Source organism: Populus alba, chromosome 7 (genome assembly GCF_005239225.2).
Source record: "Populus alba chromosome 7, ASM523922v2, whole genome shotgun sequence".
NCBI classification, from domain to species: Eukaryota; Viridiplantae; Streptophyta; class Magnoliopsida; order Malpighiales; family Salicaceae; genus Populus; species Populus alba.
Genome location: NC_133290.1, coordinates 5666725 through 5685038, shown reverse-complemented (window position 1 = coordinate 5685038; position 18314 = coordinate 5666725). Strand labels below are relative to the sequence as shown.

The 18314-nt window shown below is 31.3% G+C and overlaps 2 protein-coding genes across 3 annotated transcripts; both read right to left on the bottom strand.

Moving 5' to 3' along the window:
* Window positions 1–3790: 3790 nt before the first annotated feature.
* Window positions 3791–8867, bottom strand: LOC118047877 (mitogen-activated protein kinase kinase kinase 5). 2 transcript variants are annotated; one of them, XM_035057298.2, is made up of 11 exons: window positions 8150–8867; window positions 7135–7758; window positions 6967–7054; window positions 6610–6672; window positions 6295–6458; window positions 6086–6161; window positions 5612–5671; window positions 5412–5537; window positions 4893–5102; window positions 4687–4790; window positions 3791–4577 (listed from the first exon to the last, which is right to left on the bottom strand). In XM_035057298.2, the coding sequence occupies exons 1-10, from the start codon at window positions 8557–8559 to the stop codon at window positions 4689–4691; spliced, it is 1923 nt and encodes a 640-aa protein (XP_034913189.1). In that variant the 5' UTR covers window positions 8560–8867; the 3' UTR covers window positions 3791–4577; window positions 4687–4688. The 2 variants fall into 2 exon arrangements, with proteins under 2 accessions (XP_034913189.1, XP_034913188.1); XM_035057297.2 differs by having other exon boundaries at window positions 3803–4577; window positions 4693–4790.
* A 5315-nt stretch (window positions 8868–14182) lies between these two features.
* LOC118047851 (uncharacterized) lies at window positions 14183–17791 on the bottom strand. Its single transcript, XM_035057256.2, has 3 exons — window positions 17305–17791; window positions 17080–17209; window positions 14183–14723 (listed from the first exon to the last, which is right to left on the bottom strand). Exons 1-3 carry the CDS (start codon window positions 17683–17685, stop codon window positions 14449–14451), a joined length of 786 nt encoding a protein of 261 aa, XP_034913147.1. The 5' UTR covers window positions 17686–17791; the 3' UTR covers window positions 14183–14448.
* Between the last annotated feature and the right edge of the window lie 523 nt (window positions 17792–18314).

Below are 18314 nucleotides of genomic sequence, written 5' to 3'. Positions count from 1 at the left end.
GTTAAATGATAAAATTAAAAAAAAAACCTAAAAAAAATTCAAAATTAAATCAGACTAGTCTATTAAACTTGTGATTCGGGATACCTATTAGAAAGCAAACCCAAAAAACAATAACAAAACAATATTCCCATCAATCCAAAAATTAAAAATAAATACTAATCAAAACAATAAGGACCAGGTTCGATACGAGAATTAAAATTTTAAAAAAAATAAATCAAGAAAATAATAATAAAAAAATATAACATTATTGCTAAATTAAAGGTTTATTGGTAACATTAACCGCTTAGGGATAATGGGTGGTCAAGATGATTTAAATGTCACCTTCCAAGCCTATTTAGCGAATGATATGGGTGCCTCTAACTCAATTAATTCATTTCAATTTGTTTTAAAAAATTGAAAAGATTAGAAGGCCCGAGCAGAGCACCAATTTAAGTTTTTGCTCTTAGAGGTGATTAAATAATTTTATTATGCTAAGAAAATATGAAGAAAAATGATTTATCTCAATCAATCTTATAATAACCGGTGAATCATATGGAATAAACTGTATTATTCCAAACATTAAGGCTATTGGTTTTTGTTGAAAAGGCGAAAACATGTTTATATTATTTTAATTCATAGTATTTTATTTCTTGATCCACAATGATTTATTGATCTCTCTTTTTTATTTTTAATATCTCCTTCATTTTTGTCTGCAATATTACTAATCTCCTTTCCTTTTAAGCATTCTTCCATTTCCTTGTTATTATTTTGTTTAGCATTTCAGAAATAGTTTTTACCCTACAGTTAAGCAAATTGGATTAAAATACCGTTTCCAGTTCTTTTTTCATCGCATCAAAAGGATTTCTGTATTTTATTTTTTAAAATCCTCTTCCTTTTTTTTAAATTATAAAAATAGTATTTATATAAGCAGGGACGGAACTAAAAAATAAAATTAAAAAAAAAAACTTAGAATAATTGTTTTATTGTTTAAACTAAAACTATAAATATTATGAAGGAAGCATCGGGAAAAAAATTCCTTGCAGGGGCGGGCCTACCAGCCCCCCTCTCCGCCCCTGTGTGTGAGTATTAAATGATATAAGTATTTAACATAAGCATTATAGTATGAAAAAAGAATAAAATATTCGAATTACAAATATAGTATTTGTGTCAGCTCTAACTGTTTATAGATTATAACATGCCTGTCTTTTTCATAACCTCTTAAAAAATAGAGACATGGATGGAATGGTTTAAATTCTCTTTATGGAGTATTTGAATTTTTTAAGAAAAAAGTTTCATTACAAAAAATAAAAATAAAAATTAGAGCAGTCCTTTATCTTGATAGTAGTGATCAATTCAGTTCTTTGCTCCGTTTACTACTAACATTATTAAAATTAAAAGAAAAATTGAGACCCTTACTTAAACACGGTTACTATATAATTATCATTTTATATTTTTTTATAAGAAATCATAAATTTGTTAGGGATAAAAAGATTTTTTCTTTCTTAGAACTCATTCGTTATTATAAAATTGATTGAAGACAATTCAATCTTTTTACATTTTAAATACAAAATGTGATGACTATATTACCTTAAAAAGAAATAAATTTTCAAAAGGTTGAATAAGGTGATTAAGTTATTTTACATTTTAAAAGCACAATATAAAAACTACAATACCTTAAAAAACAAAAAGAAATAGTAAATTACATCCACATCCAGATGATTTTCTTATTTTCAAATTGTTTTTTTTATATATATAATAAACAAGTTGACAAGGGTGCCATTTGGTCTTTTGATTGATATGCATATTATGTTTTAAAAGAAGTTGGTGGCACACACACCAACTAGTGAGTGATGTTTGTGTCTTTCAAGCGACGTATGTAGCATCGTCCCACATCTAAATGTTGCCTTTTAGGGTGGGGTTGGAAGTGTCTCGCTATGCTCTTTTTGTTGGTGCCCCACGTGTGCACAACGACATAGTGATTAGACTCCGGTGGACTTTTTTCTTCTCCTCTCTTTTAATTGATATTTTTTTTAGGTCTTTTTTATTATTTTTTTTCTTTAATTTGTGCCCCTCGTCATTTGGTTTTATTTAATTTTTGTATCAAATTTCACTATCAAAAAATCAATAAATACAAACGGAAATGTCGAGGAAATATTTTGTCGGTAAATTGCCAACGGATTTTACAAACGGAATTTCCTTACTAGTGAGGGAATTACAGTGGGAAAAAAAATTAAAACAAAGCAAAAAAAACAATGACGTGCCATTTTTATCCACAAAATTTATTCGTCGGTAAATTTGTTGGTAAACTGTGAACATTATTCATCATGTCAATTACAAAGGAATCACTAATGAAAAATTCCATTGGTATTTTCAAGAGAGCTCTGGAACTGTTCATTTCCAATTACATTGTTAATTACTATTCTTTATAGGACAAAACCACTGATGGATTGAAAAGTTGTCGATGTTATTAAGCAGTTTTTCTGAAAAATTTTGATTAAATTAAAATTTTAAATGAAATATTATAAACGAAATCACCGACAATGGATTGAAAATTCGTCGTGATATTTGACAGTTTCTGAAAATTTTTTTATTGAATTGAAAATTTAAATTAAATATTATAGACGGAATCATCAACGGAATGATTAAAAATATTAATATTTAATTATCCGTTGGTAAAACGTCCAATAAAAAGTAAAATCCCTAATTTCACAACAAACAGGGCTCCTTATTTTCTTTTTCTTCTTCTTCTTCTTCTTCCCATATGTAAAAAACATCAATATCCATTTCTTTCTCTTCTCTTCTCTTCTCCTCCATGCTCAGATATTCTTCTCCTTTCTCCTTTTTTCTTCTTAGTTTTTTTTAATTAATATACTTTACAATATTTTTTTTTTGTTTTTCTCTTCTTCTTCACTTTTTCACTATATTTGTTTTTTTATTTTATTTTAGTTGTTTTTGTTCTTAATAATTGTATGAATATTGTTGTAGGATTTTTTTTTCATATGTTTTTCTTCTCTTTTTCTCCAAGCGTTTTGAGTATTTTAGAGTGTTGATTTATATTAATTTAATTATTTTATAGTTTTTAAAATGGATTTTTTAAAAAATATTTTTAAATAATTACCAACGGAATTACATACGATACGTATTTTTTTCAAGGGAAATACCAACGGATTGAAGCGAATAATTTTTTTTTTGAGCTCCTTTTTCGTCAGTAAATTCATCAGTAATAATATTTTTTTATTACCAACAGACTTACCGATGGACAAAAAATTACCGACGAATTATTTATCGACGAAGCATTTTTATCGGTGATTTCGTTGGTAAATTAATTACCAATTGAATGATAGTACAAATACCGACAGAAAATTACATTGATAAATCTAAAGATTGTGGTAGTGTTTAATCCTCATTCTTTTGATTATTTTTTTATCCTTTTTCTTAATTGAGTTTTATTTTCAACTCCATCCCTCAACGTTTGATTTTGAAATTATTTTTATATCAAATTTAGTCTATTTTCTTTTAATAATTGTTTCTTTTTTTTAATTCTTTTTTATTGTATTTTATTTTCAATTTTATCATTCAATATTTTGATGATTTAGAATTTTTCTTTGTTATATTTTTAGGGTTTGCTTTTTTTGGGGCCAGTCTTAGGCTCATGACTAGGATCAGAGGTTGACTTTGGTTTTTTTAAAAAAAAAATTGATTTTTTTTTTTAATTTTATTATTAACATTTGATTTATTGAGAATTGTTCTTTGTATTTCCCTCCAACATTTTCATGTGGCAAATGAAGATTTCTGTTGTTTACAAAGAAGCTGATGATATATGCTTGAACAAAAAGAAGAAATCTGTTCAAGCTGATATCGTATGATCATCATTCTGTCCAACAGTTTTCAAGATTCAATACCAACCACTAAAATATAAAATTTGCTATAAGATTTTACAGTTGGGGACTGCCCAAGAATCTACTAGGATTATTATGTCACATGAAATTTCCTTGGAAAATTGACAGGAACACGGTAGATGGATAGTTATAACTTTTCTCTAAAACCTAATGATGTTAAATTAAGGCAAGAATAACACCTTAGGAAATATACATACAGTTGAACTTCTGAAATGCTGAAGCTCTAAACTCAATGAATAGTGTACAAAACCTGCTTCTACTGTATTTCAGGATGAACAAGCATGTAAAACATCGGGAAGCATTGATGATAACGATAAAGCGAAGAATTAATGTTCTACTCAGTAACCTGTGGCCATCGGAAATCTACCAGCATGCACAGGGGGCAGCAATTGAGCTTTTTCTAATTTAGAGTTTGTTGTTAGCTTAGCCTATTAAAAAAACAAGCAGAGGCTCTTCCAGTTGTGTGTTACCTGAAGCCATGGTTAATTTTAGCGCTACATTTGCTTAAAATGGGCATTGAAGAAGAAGAAGAAGACCTGGCGTGATGGATGCTCCAATCCAACTGCAGAGGAACTAAAGTAGGAAGAGACTCAGGAACTGAATGAGGAGATCGATGGAGACCATTTTGCCAGTTAAGTTGGAAGTTTCATGGCGAGGTCGTTGGACAGTCTTGCTGGAGAAAAAGAATAATGCATGTAGCTGGAGCCAGCAGTCATGCAAGAGCAGGAAATTACACATTTGAGAATGCATTTAATTCTATGGTCAATAAATGAAGACAAGTCTTGCAAGGATAATGCAGAAACTTAACTGTTACCTGTCAGAAGTCGCCTTTCCTCTGGTACTTTTTGAGCTTGGCAATCCTGGTTGATGATCAGACTTGCATTCAGATGGTCTTCGACTTTGGGATATATCCTGCCAATTAATACAATACATAATCGAAATTATTAAATTCTGCTTGAATCTGAAAATGAAAGGCAAAAAATAAAAAAAATGGGAATGATATTGGTAGCTTACAGTCGATTTTATCCCATTGATTGACTGGATGGTATATGAGACATTGACCTGCTGACAGTTTTTCAACCACCGATGATCTAGTAGCATGGCAGCTGTTGGTCTCTCTGCTGGGTTTCTTCGAAAGCAACAGCGCAAGAAATCCTTGCCGTCAGGTGATAATATTTCAGGTATAGCTGGGCTATCCCTCATCACTTTAAACATGGCTGCAGCCTGCATAATAGAAGATAACTTATAATTTTAAACTGACATGGGAAGACTTGAGTCTATCAAGATCACTCAACCATACCCCCAGCGCTCAGTATCAAATCCAGTTAAAAGTTACATAATGTCTGCATCCTTCTTCAGCCATTTCCATGAAATGACCGGAGAAGGTAACCCTAGCACTTCCTCCACCACAATGTCAACGCTCAACCTTCCTTCATCTTGCATTATTTTCTTAATTGACATCTATGTTTGGTGAACCAAATCGAAGGTGACTACGACATAAGAAAAGGACATTAAGAAAAATCTGCTACTCACCCCCTCATACTCGCTCCAAGGAGGTTTCCCGGTGAACATTTCAATAATAGTACATCCCAAACTCCAAATATCAACAGCAAGAGCAAGTTCGGAGCTAACATCCTTTTGCATTACAGCTTGCATGAGCTGCGAAGAAGGAAATTCTGTCAGAATAAAAGATTAAAATAAACGCCATACAGTATTGATGTGCAAGAACATACCTCAGGAGCCATCCAGTAAGGGCTTCCCTTAAGAGAAAGATCAGCTGCTTGTCCAGTAAGCTGAGCAAGAAAGAAGTATCATTTTTATGAGTCGAGTAAGAGACAGAGCAAATCAAAACTTTAATGGAAATTAAAATGATGATTTCACTCTAGCGGGATCCCAGGAGTAGCTATACTAAAGGAATGTTAAACTGTATTCTCCTGAAGGTGGCAGAATTTAAAAAACACGAGTGGGAACAAAGTACAGTGAGCCAAGAAGTTTATCGAGGAAAAAGAGGAAAGGAACGACAGAGAGGAACAAAGTCAACAGTCATATCAGTCTCCACACTGCTTACAGGAACAAACTCGTGATAGCATTAAAAGCTATCCAAAGATGCAATAGTTCAGACGCAATGCATACACATTACACAATTTTATGCATGTTTTCATGTGACTAGCAGAATTTTGGAGAGGAGAAAAGAAACCAGTACTTACAAGTTTTGCCATTCCAAAGTCCGCCAGCTTCACAACTCCAGATGCATCAACAAGCAAATTAGCCCCTTTTATATCCCTAGATACACAAAGATACGAGATTCTCAACCACAAACAGACGCAACACAATTCCACAGACCCTTTCCTAAAAGAATGCTTAAAATGTATGCTAACACTTATTTCAAAATATAAAACTGCCCATACTCCTGTACCTATGTATTGTCTTCATGCTGTGTAAGTAAGCTAGCCCAGAGACGATATGGCGACTAAAATTACTAACAACACTTTCTGTTATGGCTCCACAATGTTCATGTACGTATTTATTGATTGAACCCGGATGAACATACTCCAGATATATATAGAATTTGTCGTCAACCTGCACACGAAATTATTTGTTAACTAATTAAGTTCAAAAGGATGAGCTGGTAGAGATATATACAGCATAAAAAACTAAAGATATACTTAGTCTGAATGGAAAAAAGAAAAAGAAAAAGGAAGAACCTAAAGTAGCCACTGGAATTACTCACTACTTCACTACCATAATACTGCACAATGTTAGGATGCTTCAGCTGGCTAAGAACTTTAATTTCCTGAAACAAATGATAGAAGTAAGAAAAGAAGCTGGGAGCGGAGCGGAATAAAACCTAACATTGTTTATTAGTAATCCTATAGAGCCTAAAATTTTTTTTAAAAAAAATGTTTCATCTTAATGCATATGAAAAACCAACAGAGAAGCATTAGATGTAAAAGTCTTCATTAAAAAAAAAAAAAAAAACCTAGCACAGAATCTTCACAGCATAAAGCTATGGAGATTAATGACACATATACTTAAGTATTTGAGAATGAAGCTACAGAATCAACCTGTTATAGACAAGATGAATCACCTGTTCTAATTGCTTTATAGATTCAGCAGATTTCGGATCATCAGGAAACATTTCCACTTCCTTCATTGCACATAATGCCCCAGTTTCCCTGTCAGAAACAAAGAGTACTGCAATTGGGGTTTACTGCACCAAAATAAGCCAGCACAACAGAGAATAGAATTCATGTACCTATTGCTGGCAACATAAACACTTCCAAATGTACCGCGTCCAATAAGCTTCCCCTTCTGCCACTGACTTTTCATAGATGGGAACTCCGGTTTATGTAGAGCTATAGACACTGGTACTGATGGCGAAGGGACAGCTGCTCCTGGAGGAAGAGGTAACGGGTGGACCTCAAAATTAGCATTACTTTCACGCCGTGCAACTGAGCTTTCGATTGATGACCTGGAGGTCAATGGCGATAAAGGTACAGTTGGGCTTCTGGCTCTCCGGCGGGGACTTATATTTGATGGACTTTGAAGAGGAGAACTGTCATTACTAAAAGCACTGACATCCATGAATGCTGGAGGAGGAAGCCCAGGCGTGTCTAATGTTGCCATCTCTGGTGCAGACCAGACTTTCTGTGCTCTAGCAATCATGTGGTAGTAAGGAAACATACCAGCAGTGCTACTCGTTCTTGGTGGGCTGTGAACAGGGCTTGCAAATGGACTAGTAGGAGCACTCCTAATAGGAATATTGATCTCGAAGTTGTCTCGAGAACTCTGTGCAGAACTGAAATCTGGACGCACCGTCCTAGATGACCAAGTGTCTAAATGCTCAACCATTTTCTTCATGTTTCGACCAGCAAAAACACTGTTATAGGACCACATATTAACCAAAAATATTCAATTCAGTGCCTGGAGAACAAATTATCTGCCAAATGAATAATGCATCTCTGATACAGCCATGGCAGAGGTGCATGTAATTGAAGCAGCAAGAATGCCTTGTGCGTTAAAAGACTGAAAGTCATCATTCATATATCATCTCCAAAACTGTTAGCAAAATTTCTTTAAATCAAGAAAAACATGCCACATTGTGTACCAGTTTTTCCAGGATGGAGCATCCTACGATCTATGAATAGCATAAAAACATAATTTATCAAAAAAACCCACAATTCATTTTCCATTTTGGAGATGAAAAGAACAATTAGTTAATCATCGATCAACAATATACCCTAAAAAAGAAATCCAAATAGCAAAATTACCTAGAAATAGGAGAATTCGAAGGATATAATCCCTCTCCAATCCTATCACCTCTGTCTCTTTCTCTTTCCCTAAAACCATCTCGAATCCTCTCCTTGGGCGAAGGAAACCTCGAATCCCCATCCCCAGAAGGCACCGGCAATGGAAGCGGCAATGGCACAGCAACTGAAGCCGAAGTTGACCTCGAAAGGGCACCAGAATCCACATGATGATCCGGTGGTGCCACCTGTTTTTGATGACCTGGAAGGTCTTGATCGATCAAATGTCTCACATTCTTTTGCCTTGAAATTCTAGGCCTGTCACCGCAATCATAACCACCACCACCACCTATCCTCAAACTACGAGGATTATTCCGACTAAAACGAGTGCCATGACCTCTCCTCACCGAGGAGAAATTTCCATCCGTGGACATTGAAGAAGGAGAAGAAGAAGTTTTATGAAGAGAAAGGGACGGAGATGTTGAAGACGAAGAAGAAGTAAAGGAAAGGAAAGGTTATGAATCCAACGCATGGGCCACAATAAATAAATTACTAGTAATACAACAGAAATAATGTAACAAGAACACTCTTGAATCGTCATATTTTCGGTTTTTTTTATTGAAAGAAGAAGAAGAGGAAATGGTTTTGTTAGAGAGAAAACGAAAGGAGAAGAAATCCAAGGAGGGTGGAGGAGAAGAAGGAACAGGACAGGTCGTTGAGACGAAGAAGCCAACGCGGTTTAATAATAAATAAATAAATCTGGTTGTGTTTAAACGAAATGGAGGGAATGTGTGAATGCAGTTTGCATTTTAACTGTATTTCCGATTTCTGTTAAATTTCAGGTTAGGTAATTCTGTTGTCTTTTCCCCCCTCAGATTTTGGTGGTAAAATATTAGTTTACTGTTTTACAGCAATTAAATAAAGGAATTAAATGTTTTCCAACTTATTTTTTTTTTGTTAAATTTAGATTCAGTAAAATTACCAATAATTATCGTAAAAAAAAGTTACAAAATTTAAGTTCGAATCCTGTTTAGTTCTTACCATTAAAAAAAAAAAATCAATCCTATTTAGATTTTTATTCACATTAAAAAAAAAAAAAACAAGTTCTTGTATTAAAAAAAAATTATCATATTAGTTTTTATTATTAAATGTTTAATCATGTTATAATTATTTTAATTTAATATGATCAGATTTTAAAAAAAAAATAGATTTATTTTACTAATTTATAAAAATATTTTATTAGACTATTAAATTTCACCCGAACACTCAAAATCTTCGGTTTTTGCAAGGTGCATCACAAATGTCCTAGGTTAATTTTGGATGGTTTGTTACTTGTTTGTTAGGATAAATAGTGCAATTGTTGTGCTCTTACCCTGTTAATTTGCTTAATCATGCGTGAACCATTATTAGAGTGCTGTATGTGTAGGCAAATTTAATTTATGCATAGATTATTTTTAATTTCCTTTTGTATTTAGTGAAACCCAAGTTGCAAAATCTCAAATACCTCACAGAATCTATAGTATAGATTTGGATTCAAAATTCTCAAAATATAGATAATAATTTACATGTATCTTAATTAATTTTATAAATTTTAAATATTAACAATTATATAAATTTTCAATAATGGCTTTAATATTTATAAAATTTAGACTAATAATATTTAAAAAATAAATTTAAAATTTAATAAGTTAAATTACATCTTTTAATTAACTTGTCTAACTAAACATAAGTAGAAAACCACTTATTTTCTGTTCCGACTACCTTATTTATAACAATATTCAATTGAAGTAAATGCCATGCACGAACCACTTTGAATTTTTAAGGGTAACAAGAATCCCAGGAGATATTTTGGGAGGTCAATGGCGGCTACAAATATTTGTTGTTAAATAATGTGGATAGGACGACAGATAGATAGCAGCCAGTAAAGTGTACTGTATTGTTTTAATTTTATAAATCATGTCCCAAGGGTTTTAAACATCAAATATTTGTTAAATTATCTTCAAATTGATATTATTTTAGTGCATGAACATGCATATTAAAATCAAATTATTAAAAGAAATTGATTTGATAAACCTGACAGGTTTATGCAACTTCCAAGAACATGTCAAGCTCTCAATTAGGTGCCCAGCTTTAATAACGTCGCCCACGATCTTGCAAGACAAAGAAGTTATAATTTATTGTTCTTCTAAATTGTTTCCATTGCTTAAACTCTCTACAAAGATGTTTTAAGTAAGAAGCATAGCATTACTCGTGGTTTAGAGATAATTAAGTTATTTAATCTGCACTGCGCGCCACGGGTTAGATATTTATTTTATTAATAAAAAATTAAATATGTAAACCTTTTCAACATGTTCTTTATATGAAGATATTTTATAAATATAAATTAAAAAATTTATACATTGATATAATTAAATAAATTTAAAATTATTTGTGTAAATAAAAAAATTCATTAACAATAAATAAAAAAAATTAAAAAAAATAAGAGACAAATGTAGATTAAGATATTTCATCTTGCAATATAGGTCATTTACCCGGTTGTGTTTAATCGATTTATTTATTGAAATTATTTTTTTAAAAATGATAATTGAAACGACAAACACATTAAATTAATTAAATAAAAAATATATATATTTATAAATATTATGCAAGGCCACACATACTAAAAATATTATTGAAATTGAATGCAATAATTTGGTACAAACTAGACAATTTTGGTGGTAGGAATCACTGTAAACGTCGATTTTTTTCTATCTAATGTCAAGATCCAGCAAATTTCCTCTCTCTTTTCTCTAACTAAGGACTAAAAGTTTAGGAAAATAAAGTTTTAGTTCAAAATTAAATCTTAGATGTTCAAAGAGACCTAAATTATATTATTTATAAACCTAAGGACTATAATGTATTTTTTGAAAACTTTGTACACATCACCTATTTTGACTGCTTTTTTTCATTTAGATCCTTTTTTATGTTGTCTTTGCCTAAGAAATCATAAGCAATTGACCTTTAATTTAGGGTCAAGTTGTCAAAAATAAAAGTTTGAGGATTAAAGTGAAAAAAATAATATACAATAAGTGAACGGTAATTTATGAGTGTGTTAACAATATAACATAATGTTTTGTCTACAACAAAAGAAACACAACCTTTAGTATTAGCAATAACTAAAAATAAAACTGAAAATATAAATGAATCAAATAATATTTTTTAAAATTAAACACACATAACACATTAAAAAAAAACTTTATCAAAAAAAGGTTAAAAAATTACAAAAGATTGATATTAATTGAAACATAAATTATATATAAAAAAAATATTAATTAAAAACAATAATAGTACTAATATTGTAACTTAACTCATTAAATATGTGATTAGGTTATGGACTCACTTGAATTTAATAATTTTCTTCTCCTAAATTTATATTTGTTTTAATAAACAATAAGTCATCTTAATTGCTTACATCCACATGCACTTCCCTTTTTTGGTCATTATCTCTTTGAAATTCTTAATTAAGGACACGATCATGTACCTAGTAAGATGCATAATCATTTAACTTAGGAACATTAGTAACATTTTATATGATTATCTTCACATTAATCTATCATATATGATGATGTCGTTCTTTGCAATTTTACTTTATAACTTTTTTTATTTGATAATAAAATATTTTTTTTATCAGTTTCCGTTGTGTTAATTAAAACTAATTTTTTTTTCTTCAAACAATCCTATGAACTTATCTTCTTATCAATATAATAAATTCAAAAACATTTAATAAAAAATCTTTATCATTTTGCATATTTAAAGATATTTTGTAGGTGTTTGGTTTTAATTTTTTTTATTTTAAATTAAAGTTTTTTAATATTTTTAGATTATTTGATATACTGATATAAAAAATAAATTTTAAAAATAAAAATAATATTATTTTTAAACATTTTTAAATACAAAAATATTTTAATAAACAATCATACAATTAATTTTTTTTACACCGTATAAAAATTAACCATTAAAGTTGGGATAAGAAATTAAAATATAAAAAAATCAATTTCTCTTCATCCTTTTTTAGTTAAGAAACATCCCTTCACAATCATCTAATAAATAGCCCTAATAATAAAAACTTGAAAAAAAATATTTATTTTTTTCATGGTTTTAGATTCGAGTCTTGTGATTGTTAATATGATAAATACTAGAAACTTACATTATCATTAATTATATATATATATATGTAGATTTTCATTTGTCAAGTGACTATGGATCATGGCTCCACCCTCCGCACCAAAGGCAACGCCAACGGTCAACTTCCCAAGAGAAAGGCAACAAGGCACGTGGCACGGACCCACATGTTCCACAGATAATTACATGGGGCTTGGAAAATTGCGGGCCCCCCTCTCAATTTGCAGATTCGAAATTTAGAGGGTGTGGTGCTAAATATAATGGGGAGAGGCTATTGGCACACCTTCCATTTTTATTTTTTATGTGTTAAGTACTTAATTTATCATCAAATTTAAAATTTTAAAAAGTTAATTTAGCTAATCTATAAATGACCTTGTTCTATTCATTAACAGAAAACCATTTTCCTTTAAAATGTGTTTTTCAACCAACTTAACTTTTAAAATTAAGGATAATTTGTTTAGTTATTTTGGAAGTGTTTAAGATTATAGTAATGATTTTTTTTTTAAATATATTAAAATAATATATAGTTTAAAAAAACATATTTTTAATATCAGCATATAAAATAATTTTAAAATCATAAAAAAAAAAAATATTTTTTAAAATACAAAAACAAACAAAACTTTGATATCAAAGCAGGAAAGAAGGCTATGGTAATAGCCAATAAGGCTGTGACAATAGCAATTTTTTATTATTATTTATTTTTGAGATCTCTCCAAAGATTAGAAGCATGAATTATAACATACCAGACATGCAACTATGACTTCTCATCTGTTATTGTGAATGAATGGCAACTACACTTCGCTACAAGGACTATGACTGCAACGTCCAACAGTTTATTAATTTTAGGTTTGACTTGATTAATTTTAATTAAGATACCCTCTCTGACCTAATCTTTAATATCTTAATCTAATAGTTCCTATAATAATAACAATATTTAAGTTTGTCAGCTCTAGATTTGCTTTCTAGATACTAGTTCGAATTTTATAAATTTCAGAGTCACTGAAAGACTTACATGGTCGTTAATTTCAAGGGTCCATTATATTAATTGAGGTAAACGTAAATTGACACAAATACTCATGTTAATTAAAAAAAAAAAAAAACAATACTTGAGTTGGCATATATATGTAAATAACATAATTTGGTCATGAAATTTTATTTTTCTTTTTTCTTATATTGATTTGAGAAAGAAAAGGAGAGAATTGCTAATTTCTAATGGCAAAGAAAAAAATATATTCATTATTAACAGGTGTTATTCAATGAAAGAAATTTTACTTAGATGATCTCACCTTTAAATTATCCGAGAAAATAGATTATTTGAAAATGTAATTAAGTTTATTTTGGTATTAATATATTTTTTTATGTGTTTTTGAATTTTTAAAAAAAATGATTGAATAATAAATTTTTTGGTGTCAAGCACCATACTTATAACCCTAAAATCATTGAAATTAACTGTTTAGTAAATCAACCTAGTAGTAAGAGATTGAGATCAAGAATTTGTTATTTCTATAATTGTTAATATAATAATTACTGAAAATTTATATAGTCATTAACTTTAAAATTCATAGAATTAATCGAGATAGAAGCAAATTCACTCTAATATCTATATTAATAATATAAAAAAAAATCGCTGAAATCTGAACACACAACAAGTGGCATCATTTGTCTCAATAGGTGACAATTCACCTCCTTTTTTTTCTCAAAAAGCACGCTAGAATTCTGGCCGGCCGTGGAAAGGAGACAATAAATGAAGAACAGAAACCGTCTGAAAATAACATCTAACGTGAAGAAACCAATTTCCAGATCAAAATAAAATGTAACTACTGACTACCAAAATTTTACAATCTGAATTTTCAAGTTTTTGATATAATTATCCATTGAGAAATTAAAAAAAAAAGAAAAAAAAAGAACAAAGTCATAAGCCATCTCAGTTTTTCATGTTTGATATATTCATGCATCATTTAGCAGCAACCAATGCAACCTACCAACAAAGTAAGTAAGATGCTAAAAACATAAATATAACATGCCTAAGAATCTATCCATGAATGTCTTCCATAGTTTGAGAATCCCAAAACACCAACGCAAGCCATAATCTAGACAAAACAACAAAGTTATTATTCTAAACTTCTAACATTGGGGCTGCTAATCTTTTCTGCTGAGGTGATTCACAGGCACTCCGCTGGCTGTTTCTCTGCAGGTTCTGAGCTTTCTAAATTCAATGCCGTGGATTCTGGGGTATCCAAATTTGTTGCTACAATCTTACATACAGGCATGTTCTCATTCTTACTCAAAAGCTTCAACGATGAATGAACCTCGATATCACGCATGAATAATCCATCGTCAATATCTAGATTGCTTATATCCATCTCAATTTTTTGAGGAATGTGTTCAGCTGGGCAGAGATACTTTAGAGTACTTCTCATCATCTTCAAATGGCCTCCTGTTACAGCATTGGAGTAAAGTGAGAGATGCAAAAACACCATCAGATATCTATGAATTTTTGGAAGAATTTTTCAGCAAGGAAATATGATGATTTTGACAAACAAATTTACAGGTAAGGTGGTTCTGATGATTTTTTTCAAATGTTCTGTCTGAAATTTATTTCCACAAACAAACATATTTCTTTACCTAGCAAAGAAAGATTATTTCTCAAACATGTGGTAAATTCAACGGGCAACAGCATACCATTCTAATCAATGCCAGTGGTTGTTACTCTAGTGTTGTTTATGAAGATGGCATCACAAGCTTGGGGAGAAAACTAAGCCAAATGCAAATCAGTATAAAGTGGCATGGTTAAACAGCACTGATAACAAAATTCATGGGAGGTGTGCATTGATTTGTTCCATGGAACCATTCATTTCTATTACATACCTTGCTAAGACATCCATGGATATTTGAAAAGAATGTGGAACAATTTCTTTCAAGTTAATGACCTTGTGATTAATCATAAATGCACCAATGACTTGGGACAAATCTCCAGAGAACCATAGGTTTGTTTCTCTTAGAACACATTGTGGAGAAGAAATTCTAGGATGAGCTCCTAACACAATGGAGTTGAGTTATTTTTGGAAGAGAGTTAATACCACATCTATTGCAAACATGGTTAACAGATTCAATTTCAGAAACCAACAGTCAGAGAATTATCCCTATCATAATGAACAAGGCATTTTGATCAAAGGAAAGGTGTTTTTTGTAGTTGTATGGGCTCTAGTCATCTAGTCAAATTTACGTCTTGATACTCTATTATGTCAAGAATGTATTTATAACTTTTGCTGGAATGAATCTTAAGTTATGCTTGAAAAATGATCATCTTACCCATCAGAATCAGGACTTGTTACATTAACAGCTGAAAAAAAGATTGGGAAAAGGATTTCAAAATAAAAGACTAAGCTGTTCTACACTGAGGATCATTTAGATATCAGAGAGGGTAAAAAAAAGAAGTGCTTTGGTTGATGATGGAGCACTGCTGTCACAATATTTCAGCAGGCAAATTCTCCTATTCCAGCAAACAAAACCACCATTTTCCTAGAAGCTCAACTCAGACACAAACTTTCAACCCCCTCTTTAATTTTGAACCCTCCACATTCGTACCTACTCAGCTAAATGTTACATAGCCAGTTTTTTCCTGCATCAGACATCTTTATATATGCCTCATAAAGATAAAGGATTCGGATTGTGACTAAAGGCAAGACTCAAACAATGGTGAGTTGTCAAATAATTGTAATTTTCAACTTGCTTAGGTTTATTAGAATTGTCTTCAAGACATCTCATCTTCCATATGCTACCAAACCTAACTTTAGAAAGATATCCAATCAATGATTCTCATGACATTTATCATTCACTAGGACAAAAATTATTCATGAGAACCATGACCATGCCCAGCATAAATCCTTAAAGTTTTGAAGAAAGTTAGCATACTAAATAACCTACAAGGGCCACCTTGGAAAAAAAAAAAACCCAAATCCGATGATTCTTACAGAAATCTCTTCATACACTAGGAAAGACAACCCACAATCACACATAACTTATCTACAAATTTATAGAAAGTCGCATAACGTACTAATAATCTACAAACATCTTATCAACCCTAACATTTACCCCCATAAGAAATTATGAGAAAACACAGTCACATCCCCACAAACAATATCATGTTACGAAGCCTCATTGATGGGCCATGCTGGCACCAGCCCCCAAAGTTCTTTAGAGGGCTTTCTGAGAATAATCCCAATGCTCAAGCATTGATTTGGCACATGGCTAAGATAGAAAACATAGTTGGGAGCCTGAGTAGTTTGGTAATTTTCAGACCTGCTTGAAAATCTGGAAATTACAGAATTTTATTTCTGTTTTAGCATTTTATTTTCTAGTCCTAAAGTTATTAGGTTTTCCTATTATAAATAGGAATAGTTATGTTGGAGGTTTAGGAATCCATGTACTTGTAGGATTTGGACTGCTACAACTCTATAAATAACTTTGTTGTCTTTCAATATTTTCAATGCACTAATATTAAATAATTCCCAGCAATTTGCTTTGATTATGTTGCTCAATCTCCTCTCAGGTGAGACTCTTAAGAAACCCAGGTGAATCCTAGAAATCTATCCACACATTCAATCATAATCCACAGGAAATCTACGGCAACTCAGCCCTGGACAGCTTTTGAAACTCAGATTCAGAACGCCCGTAAGCTGTCCTGCGCATCGCTCATAGTTATAAAACTTCCATCACTTTAACAATCTGGAAAGCCTCACAAAATAAATGAATAAATAAATAATAATGAATTAGACAAGAGTAAAACGTACCTTTCTTAAGGCCGGGACAATTTTCTTCTCCTTTGAAAACAACCGGCACGTCAACTTTCATCTCAGTTCCCTCATCAGCCCAAGCAAACACCAAATTCAATATCTTCCCTGTCTTTTCATCCCTATGTATCTACAAAACAATCCGAAAAACATAAAAAAATCACACAAACTTCAAATTATTAAACCCACTTAAGATTGAAAATGAACTAGAACAGTGTGACTTACCTTAATGGGTAATACAGTTCCGGATTCAAGCAAAACCGATGACCCGGTCCCAGCTCGGATCTGAAGAGGGAAAGTAGTGGAGCAAAAGAAAGGGAGTTCTACGGACTTAAGAATGGCTTGAATCTGCTTTTTCTCAGTAGTCAATAATCTCTTCCTAGATGTATACCGATTTGACGGGTTTATATCAAGGAGGCTCTGAGAGAAAACCACAGCAGGGATTCTACCTTGCTCTCTTTCTCTAGCTGAAACTCTGCTGCCTACAACCTCTCGAGGTATTGCTTGGATTGTGTGGTAACGTGAAGATTGAAATGGTTGCGGTGGTGATAATGGCTGTTGTGGGGATTGGATTGCCGTCCTCAGGCTTCGCCACCACTTGGCCATAGTGTTATTTTTAGGTGTTTTGAGTTGCAGATTTTAGGGGTTTAAGGTGCGGGTGGGGGTGTTGGGGCTTTAAAATATGTGTGTATTTCATATGCCCCACAGATGCAGATGTGGGGGTGGTTTTCAAAATATATTTTTATTAATTTTGTATGTTGCAAAGGATATCTTTCATCAAATATGTACGAAAAGATTAAAAGAAAAATAAAAAAGTGATAGTTTTTGAAATTATGATAACGTTTATTTTCAAAAATATTTTTTTTATTTAAAAATATATTAAAATAAATATACAATATTTTTATTAACATAAATACATATTCAAAATCATTAAAAAATATTAATTTAAAATAAAATTTAAATTTAAATTTAAATTTTTTAGAAAATATTTTTTAAACACAAAAATTCTATATATGAAAACCTAAAAAGGTTTTGGGTATAATATTGATGTCAAAGGCAATGTTTTGGGGCTATCAAGGGTGGTTTTGAGATTGAAACAAGTTTATTATTATGGATGTCCAGGGTATTACAAGGTTGTTGTTGGAAGGTAGTTGTTATGAGTTTGTTTTGATGGCTTTGATATTTTAGTGGTTGTTCAAGGTTGTTTTGGTGGTTTTCGGCTAATGTCTTGGATG

Excerpts from the sequence above, each read along its gene's own strand:
- LOC118047851 (XM_035057256.2), bottom strand. The coding sequence starts at position 17,685 with ATGGCCAAGTGGTGGCGAAGCCTGAGGACGGCAATCCAATCCCCACAA. Across the intron at positions 17,210-17,304 it reads GAACTGTATTACCCATTAAG|ATACATAGGGATGAAAAGAC; the intron begins GTAAGTCACACT and ends ATTGTTTTGTAG. Across the intron at positions 14,724-17,079 it reads TTGTCCCGGCCTTAAGAAAG|GAGGCCATTTGAAGATGATG; the intron begins GTACGTTTTACT and ends ATGCTGTAACAG.
- LOC118047877 (XM_035057297.2), bottom strand. The coding sequence starts at position 8,559 with ATGTCCACGGATGGAAATTTCTCCTCGGTGAGGAGAGGTCATGGCACT. Across the intron at positions 6,673-6,966 it reads CTATAAAGCAATTAGAACAG|GAAATTAAAGTTCTTAGCCA; the intron begins GTGATTCATCTT and ends CATTTGTTTCAG. Across the intron at positions 4,578-4,692 it reads GGAAAGGCGACTTCTGACAG|CTACATGCATTATTCTTTTT; the intron begins GTAACAGTTAAG and ends TGCTGGCTCCAG.